We start from the raw sequence: 21,445 nt of genomic DNA on the forward strand, positions 1-21,445 counted from the left end.
GATTCGGGTCCCTGAAGATGGCGGACGCGGCACAGGTACTCGTTTTATGTATTGGAGTATTTGCACGAGTACTCATGCAAATACTCGGTATCGCCGCCGATACCGATGCTTGTATCGGTGGATCCCTACTTATAACAGTAATTTGTTTTTTATTTTCAAATACTTTTTGGAAGTTTTTGCATGCCAACACAAGTGTCATGCTTTCTCTGGGCCATTCATTTGTTTCTATTGAGGAAGTAGACACTTTTTTTTCGCTCAAATAATTAGCAAAATATATTTTAAAATTTTGTACAAATTGATTCTCTTACTCCAAATCCACAACTGAGCGCAATAATAGATGCTGCCATGGATAGATGAATTTGCAAATTCCACTACTCACCCAGCTGGTATATTGCCTAGAACAGCCTGCACCAGGCCCAGGTGGCATCTGGTTTAACTACAAAGAGCTGACAGCAGTGCTAGTACATAAACATAGCTGCTTCACTAACTTTGACAATATATAGTCACATGACCACATGTCACCTAGCATGCTACATGGTAGGACAACTTCTTCCTCCTGATCCAGTTTACATGGGTAAATTCCACAGTGCAACTGCAATGTACTGAGCTTCTTGTGGTATATGAACATTTTCAAAGCACCATAAATTATTTTGCAATGTTCACTTTGATTCGGCAGGTTCCTAGATGTTTTTGACCTGATATTCATGACTTTATAACCTCTGTTTATTCAGCAGAAAGTCCTTGCAGCATATCAATGCTATTACCTTTGGAAAGAAGCAGTGCGTGCTTGTACTCAATTGGGACATTTGTACATTATGGGCCCCTTGCTAAACAGCAGAATTCCTGTCCTTGGAAACAGCTTGCCCGATGTGAACTCTTCAAAGTCACAGTGAGGGCAGATCTGTGTTGTTTTAGCACATTGTCTGCATGTCCAGATGTATCTCAAGATAAAACGTTATAATGTTTACACTTTTCTCCTTCCCTCCCTCCCTGTCTTGCAGACTGGGACATGTAATTAAATTGTGCTGTTAAAGGGCTTTGTGAGACAGGAACTGGCCTGTGCTGTAAAGAATATCTCACTTTCTGCTTTGATACTGTCAAGACAGTCCAGGAATTAAGGCAGCTTATTTGGGATGTACTTTATCTGCCTCTAAGATTGCTCAGTGTTTGATAACATAGCTGGATAACTGTCACACTGCAATTATGCCTTTCAACACAAAGCGTTGTATTTTCATTTGCTACATTATATGGTTTATATGCTGTATACACTAATATGTTTCTATATTTCCCTCTGTAAAGCTTATGAATCAGCTTGGTCTTAACTGTACTGCAGTATAATTTGTATGAGAGAGAATTTTCATGTATGCTTGCAGCAAACCTGTTCATCATACGGCGGACACATAGATTTACGAATGCAAGGGCTGGAAAGAATGACCGGGATGTGCCTCTGTCAATCAAATGCCAAGCGCTTGAGAACCGCAGAATCTGCAGCATGTGAAAATGTTTGTCAGCTTGACAGTTGTGGCCCAGAGAGCTCCCTTCTCCCCAAGAGCAAATAAACCCAGTCTTGTTTCTTTGCTTTTAACTTGCACATTTCACAGGCCTTTGATTGGAAGCACCATTAATAACCTTCAGTGCGTGGTGACAAGCTTGATTCCAGCATTCAGCACGCTGGGAACCTGCCAAGTGCCGTAAATGCTTGCTTTAATCTGCAACTACAGCAATACTCAATTTGCATCGTAAATGGATGACACACTAGCACCCTCTTCTGCTGACAAGCTGCTTTTTCAGCTGCTCTTGCTTCCCTCACACTCTCTCACGTTGCAGGATTATCTACCTTACTGTGACAAAGTCCATCTGTGCAGTTATATTTATGTGAACTACCCCTGTGGGATTCTTACAAAACCTTTCCGAGTAGTTGTACTTATCAATTGCAAACCTTTAATGGTCCCACCGAAATTTTCTTGTGAATTATTCATTATGCTTCATATATTTTGATAGGGAAGTTTATTTGAATATAACTATGAACTTCTCAGGCAAGCTAACAATTTCAAGGGTGATCACATAGCGACATATAAGGAGTGAATCTGACATTCACCAAACATTCACTTTGGGTTAGTTTTGCAGTTGCATGTGTTTTATATTACCGTAATGATTTACCCACCAGTGAATGTTTGGTGAAAGCCATATTCATCGCTTTATAAATATGTTATATGATTACATATAAATATGTAATCAAAATGGGCCGGAGCTGGCTTTAGCTATGGGACTTGGGTGGCTACACAGGTGTCATCCTAATGGAGGCTTCAGGAGATAGCTTTTCAACTTACGTCACACAGTTGGTGCTAGGTGTTCTAAGGAAGTCCCTGAGAGTTTCAGCTGGGGAACCTGCTCCCCCTCCTATTCCGCTACCCTCATTTTTGTTCCTTTGTAAATGCCAGCTTACCATTCTGGGAACAAATTAGGCTGTGGGTAGTAAAAGAGAGCATCTCATGTTCCTGCAAGCTAAAGCAATACTTGCAAATTGCAAAGGATGCTGAATGCATATGGCTTCTGACCTTCAGCGAGCAATGGGGATTTCACATGTAGGGATTGTTTCGTTTTTAACAAGTGCAGTTTGATCCTGCTGGAGGTAAGGAACATTTTACAGAGCTTTTTAATACATTCACACATTTCCAGGTAGGCAACCTTTACCTAGCACTGATGCTAGCTCCACTTTAGTGGTAACAAAGAGCATTAGCAATACTTTTTTGTCTGTAGGGGTTCTACACTTAGATTTGTTTTTTAAACTATCATATTTATTAGTTATTACACATAAAAAAAGAAAAACAGCACAACACAAAAAACAAACACATTCTCCGTATCCAGGAGATCTACAGTCACTTCAAAATTAACTTTACATACATTATTGTATCCTCTTCTTAAAGAAAAACTCCCCCCTCCTTTCTATTGAGGGCTTGTTAACCTCTTGCCGTCCGCCCGTAGTAAAAAAACGGACGGACGGCACTGCTGCATCTGCGGGTTGCCGTCTCCAGACGGCAATTTTTTTCTGCTCGCGCGCGCCCCCTAGCGGGCACGCACGGGCAGAAAAGACCCGATCAGTGCACACACCCGTTACCGGGTGTTACACATATAGGCGATCAGCGGGTCCATAGCCCGCCGATCGCCTATATGTGCTCGTTCGCGGCTCGTTCGGTTAAAGTACCGCAGCGCTGAATACTGAAAAATGGCCTGGATGGGAAGGAGGTTTAACACCGCGGATGTCAACTGGTTAACCTATAGTGAGAAGTACTATAGAACAAGAGGGAAGCTGTCTCCACCGTCATTCCTAACCAACACAACCCCAAACACAAAAATAAAAAAATGAGCGAGCTGGCACCTTGCAAATTACAATGTATTTCTTCAATGTATTTCTTCTATGTGGGCTATCTTACAATTTTGAATCCAACTATCCCATGTAACCAAAAACTGCGGTAGTCTCCTCCATCCATTCTTGCAGGGTTGGAGGATCCATTGATTTCCAATGCCGTGCTATTACAGTCCTAGCTACACTCAGCAAGAAACGGAGGAGAGTTTTCTTTGCTGTTGCTATCCCCATTGGAAAAATAGAGAGTAGCGCTACCTGTGGTGTAAGTCCTACTCATAGACCTTTAACACCATTGTCCGAAAAGGTTTATTTCGAGGACCTACACTTACATTTTGTACAGGGTACTATAAGTGCTAAGACTGGATCTGTAAGAACCTAGGTAGCAAATCTTTGGGTGTAGGGTGATGGGGTTCATTGTTCAAAATTCTTGTCTTAATTTTGTAAACCTGGCATAGTGTGCTTGGTGTGAGCTTGGAGCTGTGGCTACTTTACAACACACACAGGGAAGGGAAGGGAAGGGAAGGACAGTGTCGGCACCAATTCAAAGATGATTTGAAAATCTGCAGCTGAGTGATGTACAAATAAGATACATTTTTGTTAAATGTGACTTTAAAGGCAAAGTTCACATTTTAGAAAAAAATATATAATAAATGCACACTTTGTAATAAATGAAAAAAAATGTGCATTAAATATTTTTTTGCATTCGAGCCAGGAAAGCATTGCAACCGCAATCAGTAGAACGTGGCAGTAGAATGCTCCGGCTCTCACAGACTATACCTCCTGTCCATGTCTGTACCTTGGTACAGACATTCAGTAACACCTGTATTCCATTGAGAACTATAAGTCCCTGCGCCATGGTGGTTGATGGGTCTTGTAGTTTATTCATTCACCATTCACACATCTGTCAAAGGATCTATGAATGGGTATTGCAGCTTTGTGGGTGGAGCTAGAAAGCCTGTAGGGAGAAAAACCCTGTGATCCAGGTAAGTTGGGGGGTGGGTGGTTTGCGATGTGACTGTGTTTCATGTTATACCCTGAATATGGGTGAAACATAGTCAGAAAAGTAAACTCAGGCTTTAAATTGATGAGCAATTATGTAGTGTAAGGACCTGAATAATTGAAACTAAATTGAATGACCACTGAATACTGAGTACTACTGAATAGTGAGAAACTACTTAATTCTGAATACTATTTAGGTGAGCCCTCATAGAGTAGTAGCTGGTTAATCTGAAGATGTTTGTACAGAGATTGTACAATTAGTTTGCAATATGTGTCACCAGCTTAACACATGTTCTTATATTTGTAGACACTCAAATCTAAAGTTAGCCAGTTATATTTTTCTAAGGCCTTGTTCACACCAAGCACGTTCCAGGAGCAGAGCAGAGCAGTTACAGGCCGGATCAAAACTGCGTCCAATGTATTCCAATTGTATTTTGGGCTCTAGTTCACACCGCAGCGTTCAGTTCCAAAGCATGTAAAAAAAACTGCAGCAAGCCCTATTTTACCTGCTCTGGAACTCATGCAAACGCATCAAAAACATATGCAAACGCCCTGGAACGCACTGAAAGCCCATTTTAAATGAACAAAAAAAACGCGGCACAAAACACTGCACTGCGTGTGCAGAAATTCATGCAGATCTGGTCTGTATTTGGCGTGAACAAGCCCTAAGGGAAACGTTTTAATGGATGTGGAATACAGTGTTTGAATTTTTAAATAGATTTTTGGACCAGTATACACTGTACACTGTTTTGCCATGCATTGAATTGCTTAGCTTTTACTTTACTCAAGTTAGTTTGAGTGAATCTCAAATGTTTCCCAAGATGACCTGATTTGAAATGTAAACCATTTTTTTGTGTTTGACTTGTTCTGAAGCCCATGTATGCTGACTTTAAAGGTCCATTTAGATTACCATCATCCCTTGCAGTGCATTACTGCACACTTTCTTTTGAACACGCGGCCAATAGATCACAAAACATTTTAACTGACATGCATTATTTGTTACAGTGTAGCATACAAAAATGCACGGATGGCTTGCATCTGTGCTTGGGTGGTGATGGGCTTTAACGCACGTTTGTTGTTGTTGTGCACGCTCGGTGCTTTTTGAAAAAAATTGCACCCAATGCACTGCACTTAGCTTTATGCCTTACCTGTAAAAAAAATAACACAATTACAACGTCTGAATGGGCCTTATACAGTCCTGCTGGACAAAAGGGTCTAAGGTGGGCTAGTTTTACTGTTATACTTACATCTTAAAGAGAAAGTAAAGGTAGTTTTAGTGACTACATATTTTGAATTGTTGCTCCAGTGTTTACCTTGAAGTAACTTTTTTATATGACTTTAAATACTTTTACAACTTTGCTATTCCATAATTTTGTTATAGTACTGAATATTGAGGTTTGTAGATTAGTCATTTGAGGGAGCTCTTAGTGGTACACCGGATATGTCTGTTTGTCTGTCTGTCTTTCTTTCTTACAACCATTACAATAAATTCAATGAATTAGACTTATAGACTTGTACTAAGAGAAGGAGCAGGCAAGCACAACCATTGTGCAGCACTGCAAAACGGCCAGAATATGTGATGAAACATATATGGCTTTTGACAGGTATAGAAAAGCGAATTTCCATCAAGCAGATCTCTTTTAAATGATTATTGAGATAAACATAGACTATGAATTCCCTTTAAGCAAATTCTCTATTGGACGTTAGTGTTGTCTATGTCCTAGACAGAACTGCTATGCCCGCTACTCACTCAAGTTAATACCAACGGAATGAGAAACCTTTTTCTCTGCTAGCCCTGCCAGTGCAAAAGATTATTTCACGCTTTTTGATGGGCAAACTAGTAGGACCAAATTCTCCCTGAGATCATCTCTCTTCCTAATGATACCTTTTTAATTCTGTACTTATGACTGACTTTAGGCACTTATTACAGTCAGTCTAGAAGAACAGTGTCTGTGTTGCTAATATCCTGGATTTTTTTGTGCAATTATCCATTCATCTTTGCTGATATAATTGAGATGAATAGAGATAAACCAATAACTTATAACATTGCCACAATGAGGAGAAACACTCCTATAGCAACTGAATCATGGAAAAGCATGTCACTAGAGTAGATGATTGGACAGGAGTATGATTGTTTGCATATAAGATATTTTTACTTATATGGTTAACTTTGCTTACCATAGGTGCCGCAGAGAAAACACTTATAGGGATAGACATTTATTAATGACCATTTGCTGGTTTAAGAAGATCACCACCATCAGTGTCTAATTCACCCTAGCCTAAATAAGTAGTAATATCAATACAAGAGAGAGAGGGACAAGTAAGACTTCTGTTATTAAAACACTGAAATTAATTTATTAATGAGCTGTCAAGGTGTGTGATATATTAGGATCTGTATTTTTAAGGCAACTTTGGCTCAAAACACAAAAAAAGCAAAAGGTACCATTTATAAGAACAGTACTACCGTTTAGCAATTCCACTACCAGTGAGTTCAATCTTTATTCTTTTGCAGAGCTAGTATGGTAGAATCTTTAGTATCTGACACTTCGTGACAAGTGATTAACTAGTAACATAGGTGCCAGCAGGTGGAACCACAGAGAGTAGTGGGGACACATGCATCTGACACCCTCAGAATTGTCAAATGCTGAGGATTCTACCACACTTTCTAGCTCTAATAGAGAATAAAGATTAGTTTCTCTGGCGACATGGCTAGTAAGTGTTGTAAATTATGATTGAAGTAGATATATTAGGGGCATATTTAGGGTGTATTCTCATGTATTGCATTCTTTTAGCTGATGTTATTTAACACCCCTATGCTAACTAGGTTTTTAATTTTGTTAGTTTATTGTCCAGTTGACCATCCTGTTTTGTTGATTGTACTCAATGGAACAGCTGTAGGGAATTTTGTCAAAGCATATTTCGTTAACTAACATCAAATGGGTAATTAGACCAGCCAATCAGAATCCATTCAGTGTCAGTGAATGGCACTAAACTGTATATAAATAGAGAGCCTAAGGTGGCTGAGAAGAGGGAGTTCAGAGTCATGAAGAGAGGCACAGAGGTGCATATATAGATTGGAGATATATGCTGGGTAGTTAGAGTGGGTCCTCATGGAACCTTTATCATCTGAGGTCTAGATATTTTACTCTGTAGGACTGTTCCTGTTCATCTGTTTCTTCGATCCAATTAAACGCTACTCTCTGGAAAAGAATTGAGGTTGCCTGGATTTTCACAACGCATATAATTATAAATACATATATTTGGGTAGATATATATTTATACTTCCCGACATATAGTACTACACTACAGTAAGAAGTAGTACACTATTTTAACTGCATCAAATGCAATGTTCAATGTCACTGACTAGAAATACTGTTACCAATAATCCTCAGTTCTCTATGTGGACACTTCACCACTGTTCAACAATCTGCAAGAGTTAAAGTGGGTAGAGAAGAAAATAGTGGAATAAGTTTAGTGACATTTCAGGCTGGATTCACACTGTTCCATGTGCATGCAGCAGTGGCGGAACTACCGCCGGTGCTGGGGCACCGGGGCCAGTGGCTGTGGGGGGGGGCCCAGTGGGGTCCGGTCCTGGGCTCCCCCAGTGGGCCAGTGGCTGTGGGGGGGCTCAGTGGGGTCCGATCCTGATTTTTTTGCCAGTGCACGGTCCCTGTGTTCAAACACCGGGGCCCCGCACTGTCGACGGGCTTCTCAGTGAGGGGGCGGGTCCTGTGACTCACCTCCCCGGCCGCGTCCATAGTAACGCGAGGGGAGGTGAGTCACAGGAGGCGTGTGTGTGCCACAAGCCCCGCCCCCTGCAGTGCTCAAATCGAAACTCCCTGGCTGCGGTCCTCTGGCTGGGTAAGTCCATGTGCCGGGGGGGTTCTTGGGGGGAGGGGTGGATTTTGGATAGTAGTTGTGAAATGCTATTTAATGTTATCAGACAAGTGGATTATAATGGGGAATATTACACTGTAATGTTCCCTATTATAATCTATTTCTCTGATTAAATGATTACAGGTATACATGTGATCTATCAAAGTTTGAGACTACGTTAGAATGTGTGACCAGTGACGTGGTCACACATTTTGACGTAATCTCACCCAGTTTTTCGGCGGTGGAATAGGTGAAAAATTCCAACGCTTTCTCCGCTGTTCCAGGACAGATCGGCATCGCAAATCGCATGTGCAGGAGAACCGAATTGCCCTGCAACAGCGGATCGGTCCTGAAATGTTACTTCTATCCGACTTTGTGAGTGCGGTGGAATGTGAGATCGCAGTCGGATAGAAGTGACATTTCAGGACCGATCCGCTGTTGCAGGGCAATTCGGTTCTCCTGCACATGCGATTTGCGATGCCGATCTGCCCTGGAACAGCTGGGAAAGCGCTGGAATGCTTCACCCATTGGTGGTCACACATTCCACCGCTGAAAAACTGGGCGGGATTACGTTAAAACGTGTGACCATATCACCGGTCACACATTCTAACGTAGTAACAACCTTTGATAGAACACCACCATCAGGGGGGTATGGCCGGTACCCATGTGAGGCGTCTGGGGGGCCTCTTACATGGGTATCAACTGTACCGGGGCGGCATGGCAGAGGGGACAGGGGAGGGGGGGGAGGGGGTGGAGGAGGCCGGGCCCCAGCAGCAGCAGGTAAGAGGAGGTACAGGGAAAGGGATCCCGATGACCAGACCACCTGGGACCCTGCAGAGCCCACCATATAGAGTCTCAGGTGGGCTATGCAGGTTCTATGGTGTGCTCTGCAGGGTCTCAGGTAAGTCCAGCACGCTACTGCAACATTAGAGAATGCAGGGGCCGACTTGGGAGGGGGGCCAAGGTAAAATCTTGCACCAGGGCCCTTTGCTTATTAGGTCCGCCACTGGCATGCAGCATGCATGGTAATGCACATGCGGAGGTGGGAACAGGCCCGTGTAGTTTACCTTTCCCTTTTCCACTAAACTGCGTTGCATAGATGTAAACCAGCCACTTGTAATGTATCTTCGAAGCAAAATGCATGAGTTTTGCTGCATGAAAATAGACAAGTGTGGATAGGCCCTAAAACACAATTTCAGACAAACAGCTACATACACAGTCAAAGTACATCTATGTAGCCTGCCCAAAGATTTGGTTTTCCATTAGGCCAGTCTTGTAATATAAATTAATCTGCCACATCCCTGACCTCTTCTGCAGTAAAGCAGCACAGCTTGGTCCACCTCAGACCCCTAGCTTGCTGATTAAAGTATCACTATGCTGATGTGGTCATCAACATGCCCACCCCACATTCCTCCTGTTAGTAAGGTCTCAGTGCTAGACTGGCAGCATTGTGCAATGTAATTGATACCCCTCCCTATCACAGTCTGTGTCCTCTTATGCAGGGGTTTAGAGGATGCAGGTAATAAGTCACATTCTGGTACTTATAATAGATGTATTTAAATATACATTTAATTTTATTTGAATGCAAATATATCTGTATTAAAGTAGAACTTCAGCAATTGTTTTTCATGATTTCAATACAATGTGGTAGAGTTTGTTGGGGTTGTTTTACCTGTGTCACGAGCAACACTTTAAAAGTAGGGAAGACTTAATCCCTCTTTGAGGTTTTCATTGCTATGTTCCCATTCAAGAGGGCCAAGATTTGGTTGCAAGCTGCCCTTTTTAAGAGAAGCAAGCATATTCATTTACAGCATCTTGTGTATATTTTAGGAAATATTATTAGAGCTCGTATTTATTTAAAAGGCTTTAAGGAATAAAAAAAGACCAACTTTCCTGCCAAATAGAGGCAAACAATTTGGTAGCTCTGTCAAATAAAGACTGCAAATTAAACGTAATGACAATGGCACAGAAACACAGACCAAAGCAGAAGGTAGACAGCCTGTTCCTTACAGTCTAGAAGTTCAAGAAGTTCTGGGGATTTCATTTTGACCATGCAGCAGCTGCTTCTTAATTGAATTTATACAGTGTATTATTAAATTAAAAAATTTCCTCAAGAGGGCTAATGCCAGAGTCTCTCTGAGCTTGTTAAATGACTGAATGTGAAGAACTGCTGCATTAAGAGTATAATAGAAGACTTTACGATTAATGCAAAATATGATATTGTGAAAATTCCACTATACAGTCTCTAAAATTGTCCAATAGTCCTAGAATATCCCCTCTGCTAATATTTTTTGTACTATCTTCATGATCACAACTGTGACACATTGCAAGCAATTGGTAGAATAATGTGAGTAGCAGAAGCTACTGTTCTTTTAGAATAATCCTCTTTTTTGCCATTTGCCATATTATTCTTATATACTGGCTTTCGTTTGTTTCATATCTTAGACATTAAATACACCATTCCACCCCCAACCCCCCTTTTTTTCTGGATACCCATCCCTTCCCAAAGTCTTAAGAAAACAAAAGCTCAGTTGTTATTACATGCTCTCTGTGCTACACTGAAACAAATCAATCTCAACTTCTCAGAAGCCTTGTGATTATGTGTGTGTAAAGACTTTGTGGGCCTTTGATCTTGAAAAGTCATTTCATCCTTTTCCTAAGTCAGGGCTGCTTCAGGCTGTTTAAACAGCATCAGAGGGTGGGGGATTCTGGGAGGAAAAAGGAAGCCTTAATAACTGCTAGGGGATTTTCATTTAGCTTCACACCATTTATTACTATTATTTCTCCTTTCTCCTTTTGTCTTGTTTGGTTTACAGTTTTGTTCTGCTTAAGAACAAGAAAAAAAAGTATAAAGTGAAAAGGGGGCACATTACACTAAATTTCTAAGAGGAAATGGGTGCAGGAGGTGAACTGATCTTTAAGTGAAAATGTTTGATCAGTGAGGGGAAAAGGACGGCATTGCTTCATGCTCATAGCGACCTGGATCAGGAGAGCCTTTGATGGAGATCTTTGATGCTTAGCAAGAGGTCTTCTTATAGGCAGAAGAGTGTTGCCCCTCAGTGGGTGGCAATGTTAATAACTTAGCATTTTAGAAAGATTAATTGGGACAGAGTTTCTGGATTAGAGAGTCTTCTATGTCAAACAAGGGAAGGGGGTAAGGAGGTGGAGTATAAAAGACTTGTGATCTGTCAGCTGAAAGAAAATTAGTCAGGGCAAGTGGGAGCCAGCATAACCAAACTTTAAAGGTATTAGACCCTGAATTCATGGGGATATTTAAAACATGTGGGAGGGAGGTAAGCCTTCAATACAATTATATGTGAAAATAAAGTGTTTGTTGTAGATTCTTATCTCCCTTTCTGCACTGAAGCAAAAATAGGGAAACACAAAAAACACAAATTAACATACACGTAAACAATACATGTGGTATGATTTACTTCCTTTTGCTGAAAGCAGTTGAGTGCCAAGTCAATTTTATATATCCTGGGCTAGCAACCTCCTAGCCTCAAAGATGAAACAGAAAGTACTTAAGATCAAAAACAAAATACCACCTACATTTTTTTATTTAATTAGCACTGTTGGTTTATTTTAACCTCTTGCCGTCCGCCCGTAGTAGAAAAACGGACGGACATAGGGATGTGAGACTCAACACATGGTAATATGTTTTCTTACATTGTTACCTTGCATTGGTACAAAATAACTGCTGTTGTGCATATGGATTCTGGTTAATCAGGACAAAAAACATTGGGACAGTGGTTTGAACATAACTCCTTCATTGAAGACAGAGCAAATATTAAACTGTGTGTCCATGAACATAGATGGTGGACAAAGCTACAAGCAGCCTGCGACAACTACAGTCCAATTCCAATATAATTTTAAAATACTGTCGTGCAGCAGTGCAACTAAAAAGCAGCTCTTGTTGCAATACTATCCTCTTCTTCCATATTGTCCCCCATAGCCTCACTGCTCTGTCACCCAGACTCATTCAAACCAATTTCTGTGAGTGCTGGGCATCATGGACCCCTCCCCTGGAGGTGTCACTACTTTGCCCTGCACTCACAGTACAATGATGCAGGAAATGGCACTGATGTCATGACATCAGCTGTGCTCTCTAATATTTGCTGAGGAATGGCACCTGGAAGAAGAGGACTCCTGTAGACCACTGAAAAAAAGGTAAGAAAAAATTAAGTAAAAAATACATGAATGTGGGCCTCCAAGTTGGGAGAGAAAAAGACTGGAGCGCTGGGAGTGGAATGGTGGAAATGGCTTTTAAAGCTGCAGCTCAAAACAGCATGGCCTCCGTTATTAACAAAAGAAAACTATAATTATTATTATTATTATACAGGATTTATATAGCGCCAATAGTTTGCACACCGCTTTACAATACTATAATATATGTACATCACTATAAACCATGGCCATGTCAAAACACAGTACTGATTGATAGCAAATCATTGCATGAACTTAAAGCGGACCTTTACCCATATCTTTTATAACACCAAACACGCCTTTAGAAATGTTTAGTAATGCCAATCTACAATCAGATACTTCTAGATAATTGCTGGCTTTGTATTCTTTGCATACCTTATTTCTCTTTTAGTTCTCAGTCTTCTGGCAGTGGCCATGTTTACTAATGGCACATTACTAGCTCTCCATTTACTTCCTGAAACCCTGGCACATGTGATTATGACATGTGACCATGCACATCATCCCAGTCGAGCAAAATGCCTTTCCCTGAGATCTCATTAGATTATAATTGAGATTTCCCAGCAATGCTTTGCTGATGTAACCTTCCCAAGATGCAATGCTTTGGCACTTACATAATTTGTGCCAGAACTGGACCAGGAAGTAGATGAACTCTATTTGCAAGTAAATTAAAAATAATTAGTGTAACTAATGAGTGTAAGACGATTTTAAATCAGCATGCAGAGCTGCATGCTGTTGTCATTTGTAGTGAAGGGGTTTAAAGGTCCGCTTTAAGAACTTGAGGCTCTTCCGACAATTGTGTACAATATTTCACAGAATTGGAATTGGAGGCAGGGTTTCCATTTTATTATATGTAAAAAATCTCCTAGAGACTTAAAGTAGTTGTTTCACATTTCAAGTTACATTTCGTCTTCCTAAAACGTACTCCTTCAAGAGTGGCATCATTGTGTGAATCTGGCCCTGATATAGGCTCTACAACTATGGTCTCTTTTGCACTGCAATTGTATTTTATGTTGATTTTGGTTCTCCAGTAGCTTCAACAGGAGCTTTGATAACAGATGTAAACTTTTTACCAGAGATTGGTGTATTTTGCACATAAAGAAGTTCTAAATGTACAGAAGACCTTTGGTGATAAGCTTTATTTTTATGTTTAGCATCCTTTATGTTAGTCCTGTACATTTATAATATCCAAGACTAGAGTGAACTCATTGAATCCAGGGCTGAAATTAACAATACATATAGCAAAATGGTACCTTGATTGTACAGGTATGTCCCATAAAAACACCTCTCATTTTTCATGTTGAGATGCATAAAATAGGAAAGATGCTTCATTATGTATAGTATACATGCACAAGTCATTTTCCATTCTTCTTTTCAAGGCTGTTTATCTGTGATCTGGGTACATTGGCAGGGCTCACAAATCCCTACTCTTTAAGCCTTGTAGAGGTATTTTCATCCAAAACATTTTAGTTGTGAATAGAGGGAAGGGTTATTCAAGGTGTTGATCCATTCAAGGTGTATTCAAAGTAAAGATCCATGCACCTTTTAGAAAATACTTTAAATGTTACAAGAATGTTAGTATAGGAGGCACAATATCACTATTGATTTTCAGGTGTTCTTCTTTAAGGTGCTTTACATGTTTGTAGATGCAAAGAGCCATTGTAACTGGCCCGTAACCAGCAATCTTTTCCTCCTTTTTCTAGCTGCCTCCATTTCTTGATGGTGCATTTCTGTCTTCCCATTAAAGAGGCAATTTGTCATTCTATCTAATGCTATTAATCAAGATACACCGCAGTATTCTTAAAATGAGATCATTTTGATAAATCATGCCTGACATAAAATGACTTTATTCCTTTTAACTGCAATTTAGACTGTAAATTTTTTTCCCATTTATGATTCATGGGTGAAAAATGGGATAAAATCTGCTCGCACATTTGGATTGTTTCTCTGGTGATAATTCACAGGAACTCCATGATGGAAAATCAGTGGCATTTGAATGCTGGCTCCATATTTTCTGGCAGGCAGTTGTCCTTTCAATCCTTACATCCTCACATTAAGCTTTGCTCACTAAACTTGAACTTGGCTTTTTGCCTGACACAACAAAAATGTAAATCTGATCATAGTAATCTGGACAAGTGCTTGTCACAATACTTAGTGGTCTGTATATATTGTTAACGTTGTGAATGTAGGTAGACAGGTATAACTCTATATGTGAGTTAAAGTGTTATTGAGATTCACTGTTTCAGCTCTAATTGGGTTCATGACATTGACATCGCTACTCTTGGCAGCCAACTAAAGTTTAGAGCACAGGAACCAGAGACCCAGTAATCTTAGGTCCAGGTAACATCTACGGCTGAATTGTAGTAAAAAATGTATGTGGTTCCATTCAAAATGCATGTTACAGAGAGTTCAATAGTAATGCATGTAGAACACACAAAGTAGTAAATTAAATTCTACAGTGCAAATTGGGAACCTGCCAGTGTAAACAGTTATTGTTGAGTTACCCAACAAATGCTGATGTTGTTAAATTTGGCATGGGCATATAGGTATCGATGACCTCTGGGCAGGGCATGAATGAGTTAAGGTACATGTTTTGTTTTCTACTTTTTATACAATTTTGTTGTGGTTATTTAGAAATCACCAACAGTCTACCATGTGTAATAATAAACCCATTAACTAGCAACATCAATGCCAAAAATCAACAGATAAATGCCATCACAAAACCTGAATCATTGTATCACATAGCAGTCATTATAATTAGATATTTTGGAATAGTTTTAACAAACGTGGGCTTGCCTGTGGATTAAAAAGCTCCATGTCTCTGTATTACCAATAATACATTTTCATCTGCGGACTATGCCACTTGTACATTTCTCTTATTTTTTGGGGTACATTATTAGGTTATTAGGTGCTATAGGTAAAAGGTGCAACAGTTGCTATACATTTTTGATGGATTTTTCCAGCAAACTGTATACACTGAGTGACCAGATGAGTATGACCACCTGACGTTTGTAGGCAAATTAGCTATAATTAGCTATAATTTCGCGCTGAAGTTGCTAGAGGGCCAGACCATTATGAATAGAGAAACATGTTGTTTACCACGACAGTATAAGTTATTTTTTTCTGGAGATATGGGTAAACAACACGATTTAACAGCCTTTGAACGTGGGATGATTGTTGGCGCTCCGAGCCATGGAGCGAGTATCAGCAAAACAGCAGAATTTGTTAAATGTTCAAGAGCAGCTGTTGTTAAAGTGTTTAAAGACTGGACTGTCAGCCGAAAATCTGGGTCTGAGCGTGTGAATTGTGGCCGTCAGTGACTAGTCAATGTTAGGGCAGAACGGAGAGTGGCAAGACTGGTACAAGACAACAGAAGGGCAACACTGCAGTGTCAGATTCCTCGCATCACCTTTCAACATCTCGTGGAGTCACGAGGCGGCCCAACGAAGTCATCTCGCGGCCCAAGGAAGTACTGATGGGGTAGTCATAATAATCTGGCCACTCAGTGTATGTAGCTTATAGACAACTAAACCAGGTGCTGTAAAGGGCCTTGTAAAAAAATATATATAAAATGTTTTATGCACTATGTTTTAGCACTTTAATAAATGTAAGACCAATCATTGTGGTAGTGAGTAAAAAAAAAGGTCACAAAGTATGCTATGAAACTTTATTTTTTGTAAAGGGAGACTTTCCTTTATCTTTTAAATCTGTTGTGGCTGCTACTTCTGCCAGTCAATGCAGATTTGTTACCACTCGATAAAAAACAGGTACCGCAGCCAAATCTACCTTAAAAGTTGAAATTAATTACAACCCCAACTCCAAAAAACTTGTGATGCTGTGTAAAATCTACATAAAAACAGAATGCAATGATTTGCAAATCTGATACCATTTAAAAAAAAATCCTTTAAGTAATTTTGAAATTGATGGCAACAACACATCTCAAAAAAGTTGGAGCATGTTTACCATGGTATAGCATCCCCTCTTCTTTTAACAACACTCGTTAAACGTCTGGGAATGGAGGAGACCAGTTGCTGGAGTTTTGGGAGAGGAATGTTCTCCCATTCTTGTCTGATAGGATTCTAACCTTTCAACAGTCCTGGGTCGTCTTTGTCATATTAGTTTCAAGATGCGGCAAATATTTTCAGTTGGTGAAAGGTTTGGACTGCAGGCGGACCAGTTAAGCACCGAGGCTCTTTTACTACGAAGCCATGCTGATGTCAAAGATGCAGTATGCGGTTTAGCATTCGTCCTGCTGAAATATGCAAGGCCTTCCCTGAAAAAGACATCATCTGGATTGGAGCATATGCTGCCCTAAAACCTGGATATATCTTTCAGCATTGATGGTGCCTTTTCAGATGTGCAAGCTGCTCATTCCATACGTACTAATGCACCCCCATCAGAGATGCAGGCTTTTGAACTGAGCACTAATAACAAGCCAGAAGGTCCCTCTCCTCATTAGTCCAGAGGATGCGGCACCCATGGTTGCCCAAAAGAATGTGAAATTCCAATTCGCCTGAACACAGAACAATTTTCCACTTTGCAACAGACCATTTTAAATTAGCTTTGGTCCAGAGAAGACAGAAGCATTTCTGGATCATGTCCAAATATGGCTTCTTCTTTGCAAGATATAGCTTTAGCTTGCATTTTTGGATTGCACAGCAAACTGTGTTCACAGACCGTGATTTTTGGACATATTCCTGATCCCATGCAGTGATTACCATCATTTTAATGCCGTGCTGTCAGTGGGTCCAAAAATCATGGGCATCCAATATTGCGTTTCGGCCTTGTCCCTTGTACACAGAGATTTCTCCAGATTCTCTGAATCTTTTTATGATATTATGTACTGTAGATGAGGATATATTTAAAGTCTTTGCAATTTTACATTGAGGAACATTATTCTGAAATTTTTCAACAATTTTTAGATGCAGCTTTTCACAGATTGGTGAACCTCTGCTCATCTTTACTTCTGAGACACTCTGACTCTAAAGGTGCCCATAAACCTTACGATTATCGTACGATAACCGTATGCGATCGACTTTTCGTACGACAATCGTAACGTGTGAATAAAGTGCCCGACCGATAGTACTGTACAATCGTACGACTTTTGACGGTCAAGCATGTTTGAAAACTTTGGTTGATCGTACGATGTTCGCATGGTTGGTGGCGTTTCCGTCCGTCAAAAGTCGTACGATTAACACTGCGCATGCGCAAACGAAAATAATTGCGGTCAATTACCGCAAGTCGTCCAGGTGTTTTTTTCTAACTACCGCTGATTGAACCTTGCGATAATCGGGGCAGGATGGGGCCGTCGTACGAAAATCGTACGACGGTTCGATCATCGGACGAAAAGTTTAGTCCGATAATCGTAAGGTGTATGGGCACCTTTATGTTCAATCATGTTACCGACCTGTTCCCAATTAAACTAATTAGTTGCAAAATGTTCTTCCAGCTCTTCCTTGTTAGTACCACTTACTTTGTCAGCTTTTTCTTGCCCTGTCCCAATTTTTTTGAGATATGTTGCTGCCATCAATTTCAACATTGCTTTATTTTTTTCTTAAAAGGGTATATTTTTTTCAGTTTAAACATATATGTTACTTGATATGTTTTCTATTTTCTATTGTAAATAAAATATGGGTTTTTGAGATTTGCAAATCATTGTATTCTGTTTTTATGTAGATTTTACACAGCATCCCAACTTTTTGATGAGCATCATACTGTTCTGTAATACCACACACAGCTTAACGGCATCTCCCAAACATTCAATTGAAGAGATTATTGTTTATCCCATGTGGCCCTCACCATTGTATAAAAAGGAGGACCCTCTGTCCCAGCTGTATGTTATTTTTAGATTATTTTGTGGATCTCCATGCAGCTTTAAATCTGCAAGATATGTCACAAAATACAGTAATAATACATTCATTAAAAAAAAAAAACAGTTCTGGAGCTTAAGTTCAGTGACTGCCTAGGCTGAGATGATATCATCAGTCTGCTGTAATTAGGAGAGAACATTTTTTCAGTCTTCTCTTTTTCATTTTTCAGACTTTATATTGTAAGCTTTGTAGCAAGCCAAAAGAGGAGAGGCTGCAACAGAGGTTGATCTGTGTTAGACATCTGTGAACACAGCTAACAGCTGCACAGACACTCAAATACCTCTATGTTTTACACTTGCACCTTACTTAGTATGCATGCGCTTAACAATCGAAAATATATATGATGCTAGGGCTACTTTAAAGCTGTCTGTAAGGCTTAAGTATAGCTGGATGCTGAATCCTGAAGTTCTAACTTGTTGGCATTCATCCCCCTTGAGGGGGGGCATTACATATGATTGAGAACAGGACTACAAACATATCAATGCATACTAGCATTAAATCAAACTTAGCTGCCCTACCCCAGCGCATTCGACACATTTCATTTATTAGGGACACAATTACTGTTTGGCGAGAGATCAGGAAATCTTTCAAACTGCCTTTATGTATGTCCACACACTGTCCCATCACGGGGCACCCCTCATTTGTTCAAGGCTTAGATTACTCAGCATTCCACAAATGGAAAAAGAAGGGCCTCCATCTCTGGAAACAACTATTTGACCCTCAAACCTTCACCCCTTACTCTTTCAAGGATCTGATACAGCAATATCGTATCCCCCCCCAGGACTTTCTACACTACCTACAGCTGAAGACTGCGTGACACAGTCTCGGGTAAGCCGAGATCCCTTTTCTCATCATCATTTCTGGACACCCTTGTATCAAACAAAACATATTCTATTTCGGAACTATACCCAAGACTACAAACACTATTTATACCCCCCCCCCCTCTCAGGGTCAAGTGTGAAAGGGTGGTCAAGAGACTTTGATGATCCGGATCTGTTACCTAAAATACTTGAGGGGTACACCAAGACGAGATCAATAATAACAAACGAAATTTGGAGGGAGACCCAATTCAAAATTTTACATCGAGCCTACGTCCCTTACTTTGTTCCAGCAACGACGCCTTCCTCATTACACCAACCAATATCGATATGTCCGAAATGTGGACTCCAACGCCCAACCCTACATCACTGCTTTTGGGGGTGTCCAGAGATATCGGACTTTTGGAACCAAGTTCTTGCATATATCAGCACTATTGTTTCCTGGAAACCAGGCTTGGAGTACTCATTGTGCCTTTTTGGATACCTGGACTGTTCTACCAACAATCGAGGTCAGACCAAATATAAAGGACTGGACTGGGTGCACATCTGCCTCCTGGTGGCTAGGAGATGTCTCATGAGACACTGGAACGCCCCATCGGCCTCTAAGGTACAAGAAATTATTAAGGACTTGACAGCGTTACTGGCCAAGGAAAGACTAGAGGCCGAAATGCACACAGATAAACAGGCCTCATCCTTCTTCAAAAGATGGAAACATTTCATTGTAAAAACCTTAACGGTAATGGAAATAACTCACATGGTTCAGCCCTTTAGATATACAAAATGGTATTTAGAGGCAGATGTGTCGAACACGCTGGGGAGCCTGCGATTGGCGCAGGATTAGATTACCTCCCACCTGCCAGATACTTGGCCTAGCCTCAGCCCCTACTGGATCCAGAAATTACATAGAGTTTGTTCCTGATAAGCTGTAGTTTAACAGGGGAGCGGATAGCACGGGTACCCTGACACATCCTACACGTCTGATGTATAATGAATACGGATATGCACACGTATGTAACCTGCTGATAGTATGTTTGTTTCATTTTTCTTTTGTAGTTTTATATGAAAAAATCAAATAAAATTTGTTTGAAAAAAATCAAACTTAGGGTTTAATAAATATTTATGTAGAGCCATTTGGTTCTACATCAGTACTTGGGAAGCTCTTGTGGGTGTCAGGAATGTGCATCAAACAACCATTTTTAATGTTGGTAAGTGTAAGGTAAAAACAGAGAATGGCGGATGCCAGTGATCTTGTAGTTCCTGTGTGAGTACTACATACTGAATTAGAATAATTTGTATTTATATAAGGTGAAAAAACAATATTATATGTATCCCTGAATTCAATTGACTGATATTCCTTGTGTCTCTGTCAGATTTCAAGTAATGTAGACTCAGGATCTCCTAACATGCCTTACACGCCCTTGCCACCAGTATCCAGGGATCCAGCGAATCATAGAGGTAAGGTGTACATGCAATATTATTTATATAGTCTTTTACTGCAAGGTGGTAAAAAGTTTACAACGCGTCTCTCTTGCTCACTCCATCTCGCTGTCTCAGCATTTTCACTCTGCGCTGCACTTTTTCAAATAGATGATGAAAAAAACATCCCTGTCAGGCCCACAGTCTGTGCTTTGAATTTACAGGATTTAAAGGCTATGTGTTAGCACGAGGAATAAATCTTGTTACTTGTACAACTACCTGATCAGTATCTCAGGCTATGGCAACAAAACCTTGAGTGTGAGCTATCAATTTTCTTATCAGGATTGAATTAAGTTCTTGTATGCATATATAATATGCATTGATGGTCAATGATAACAAAATGGGTTAAAATGAACAGATGAAGCAGAAGATAGGGATCAAAAACCTGGTTCTAGCACCCGGAGGTCATTTGCTAGGTCAAAGAAGCAGAATGAGTTTGACATTTAAGTTCTAACCCCACAGAATAGTTTTATTTCTGGAGGCTTGCAACACATTACACACTAACACAGGTTGATGCATGATGTGAAATATCACTGAATATGTTTTATCTACAGAGGTGAAAACACAATTATGTGATTTTAGAGGGGCGGGCTTTTTCACTCCTACTATCAGCTAAGCAAACAAATTTCCAAAGAAAGGCAAATAATAATTATATAAATCCTACTCACAGACTATTTATATATAGGCATGCTATTAGAATGTTGCACTGTTAGTCTGATAGCATGCTGTAAGCGGTTTTGTGCTTGATTCTAATAATAATAAAAGCACTAAAGCAGAAAGTGTTGTATTTGCTTATGTTTTGGGTGCAGATCTGCTTTGCTATCTTTACATAAACT

The 21,445-nt window shown here is 40.2% G+C and overlaps 1 protein-coding gene across 1 annotated transcript in view; it reads left to right on the forward strand.

Moving 5' to 3' along the window:
- Positions 1–21,445, forward strand: part of CUNH10orf11 (chromosome unknown C10orf11 homolog) — a 641,101-nt gene that overhangs the window by 533,741 nt on the left and 85,915 nt on the right. Inside the window, exon 7 of the mRNA XM_018558158.1 lies at positions 20,520–20,588. Coding sequence (XP_018413660.1) covers positions 20,520–20,588 — 69 coding nt within the window. The remainder of the gene's footprint in view (positions 1–20,519; positions 20,589–21,445) is intronic.

The sequence above is a fragment of the Nanorana parkeri genome, unplaced genomic scaffold (assembly GCF_000935625.1).
Source record: "Nanorana parkeri isolate BGI_ZX_2015 unplaced genomic scaffold, ASM93562v1 scaffold322, whole genome shotgun sequence".
Classification (NCBI taxonomy): Eukaryota; Metazoa; Chordata; class Amphibia; order Anura; family Dicroglossidae; genus Nanorana; species Nanorana parkeri.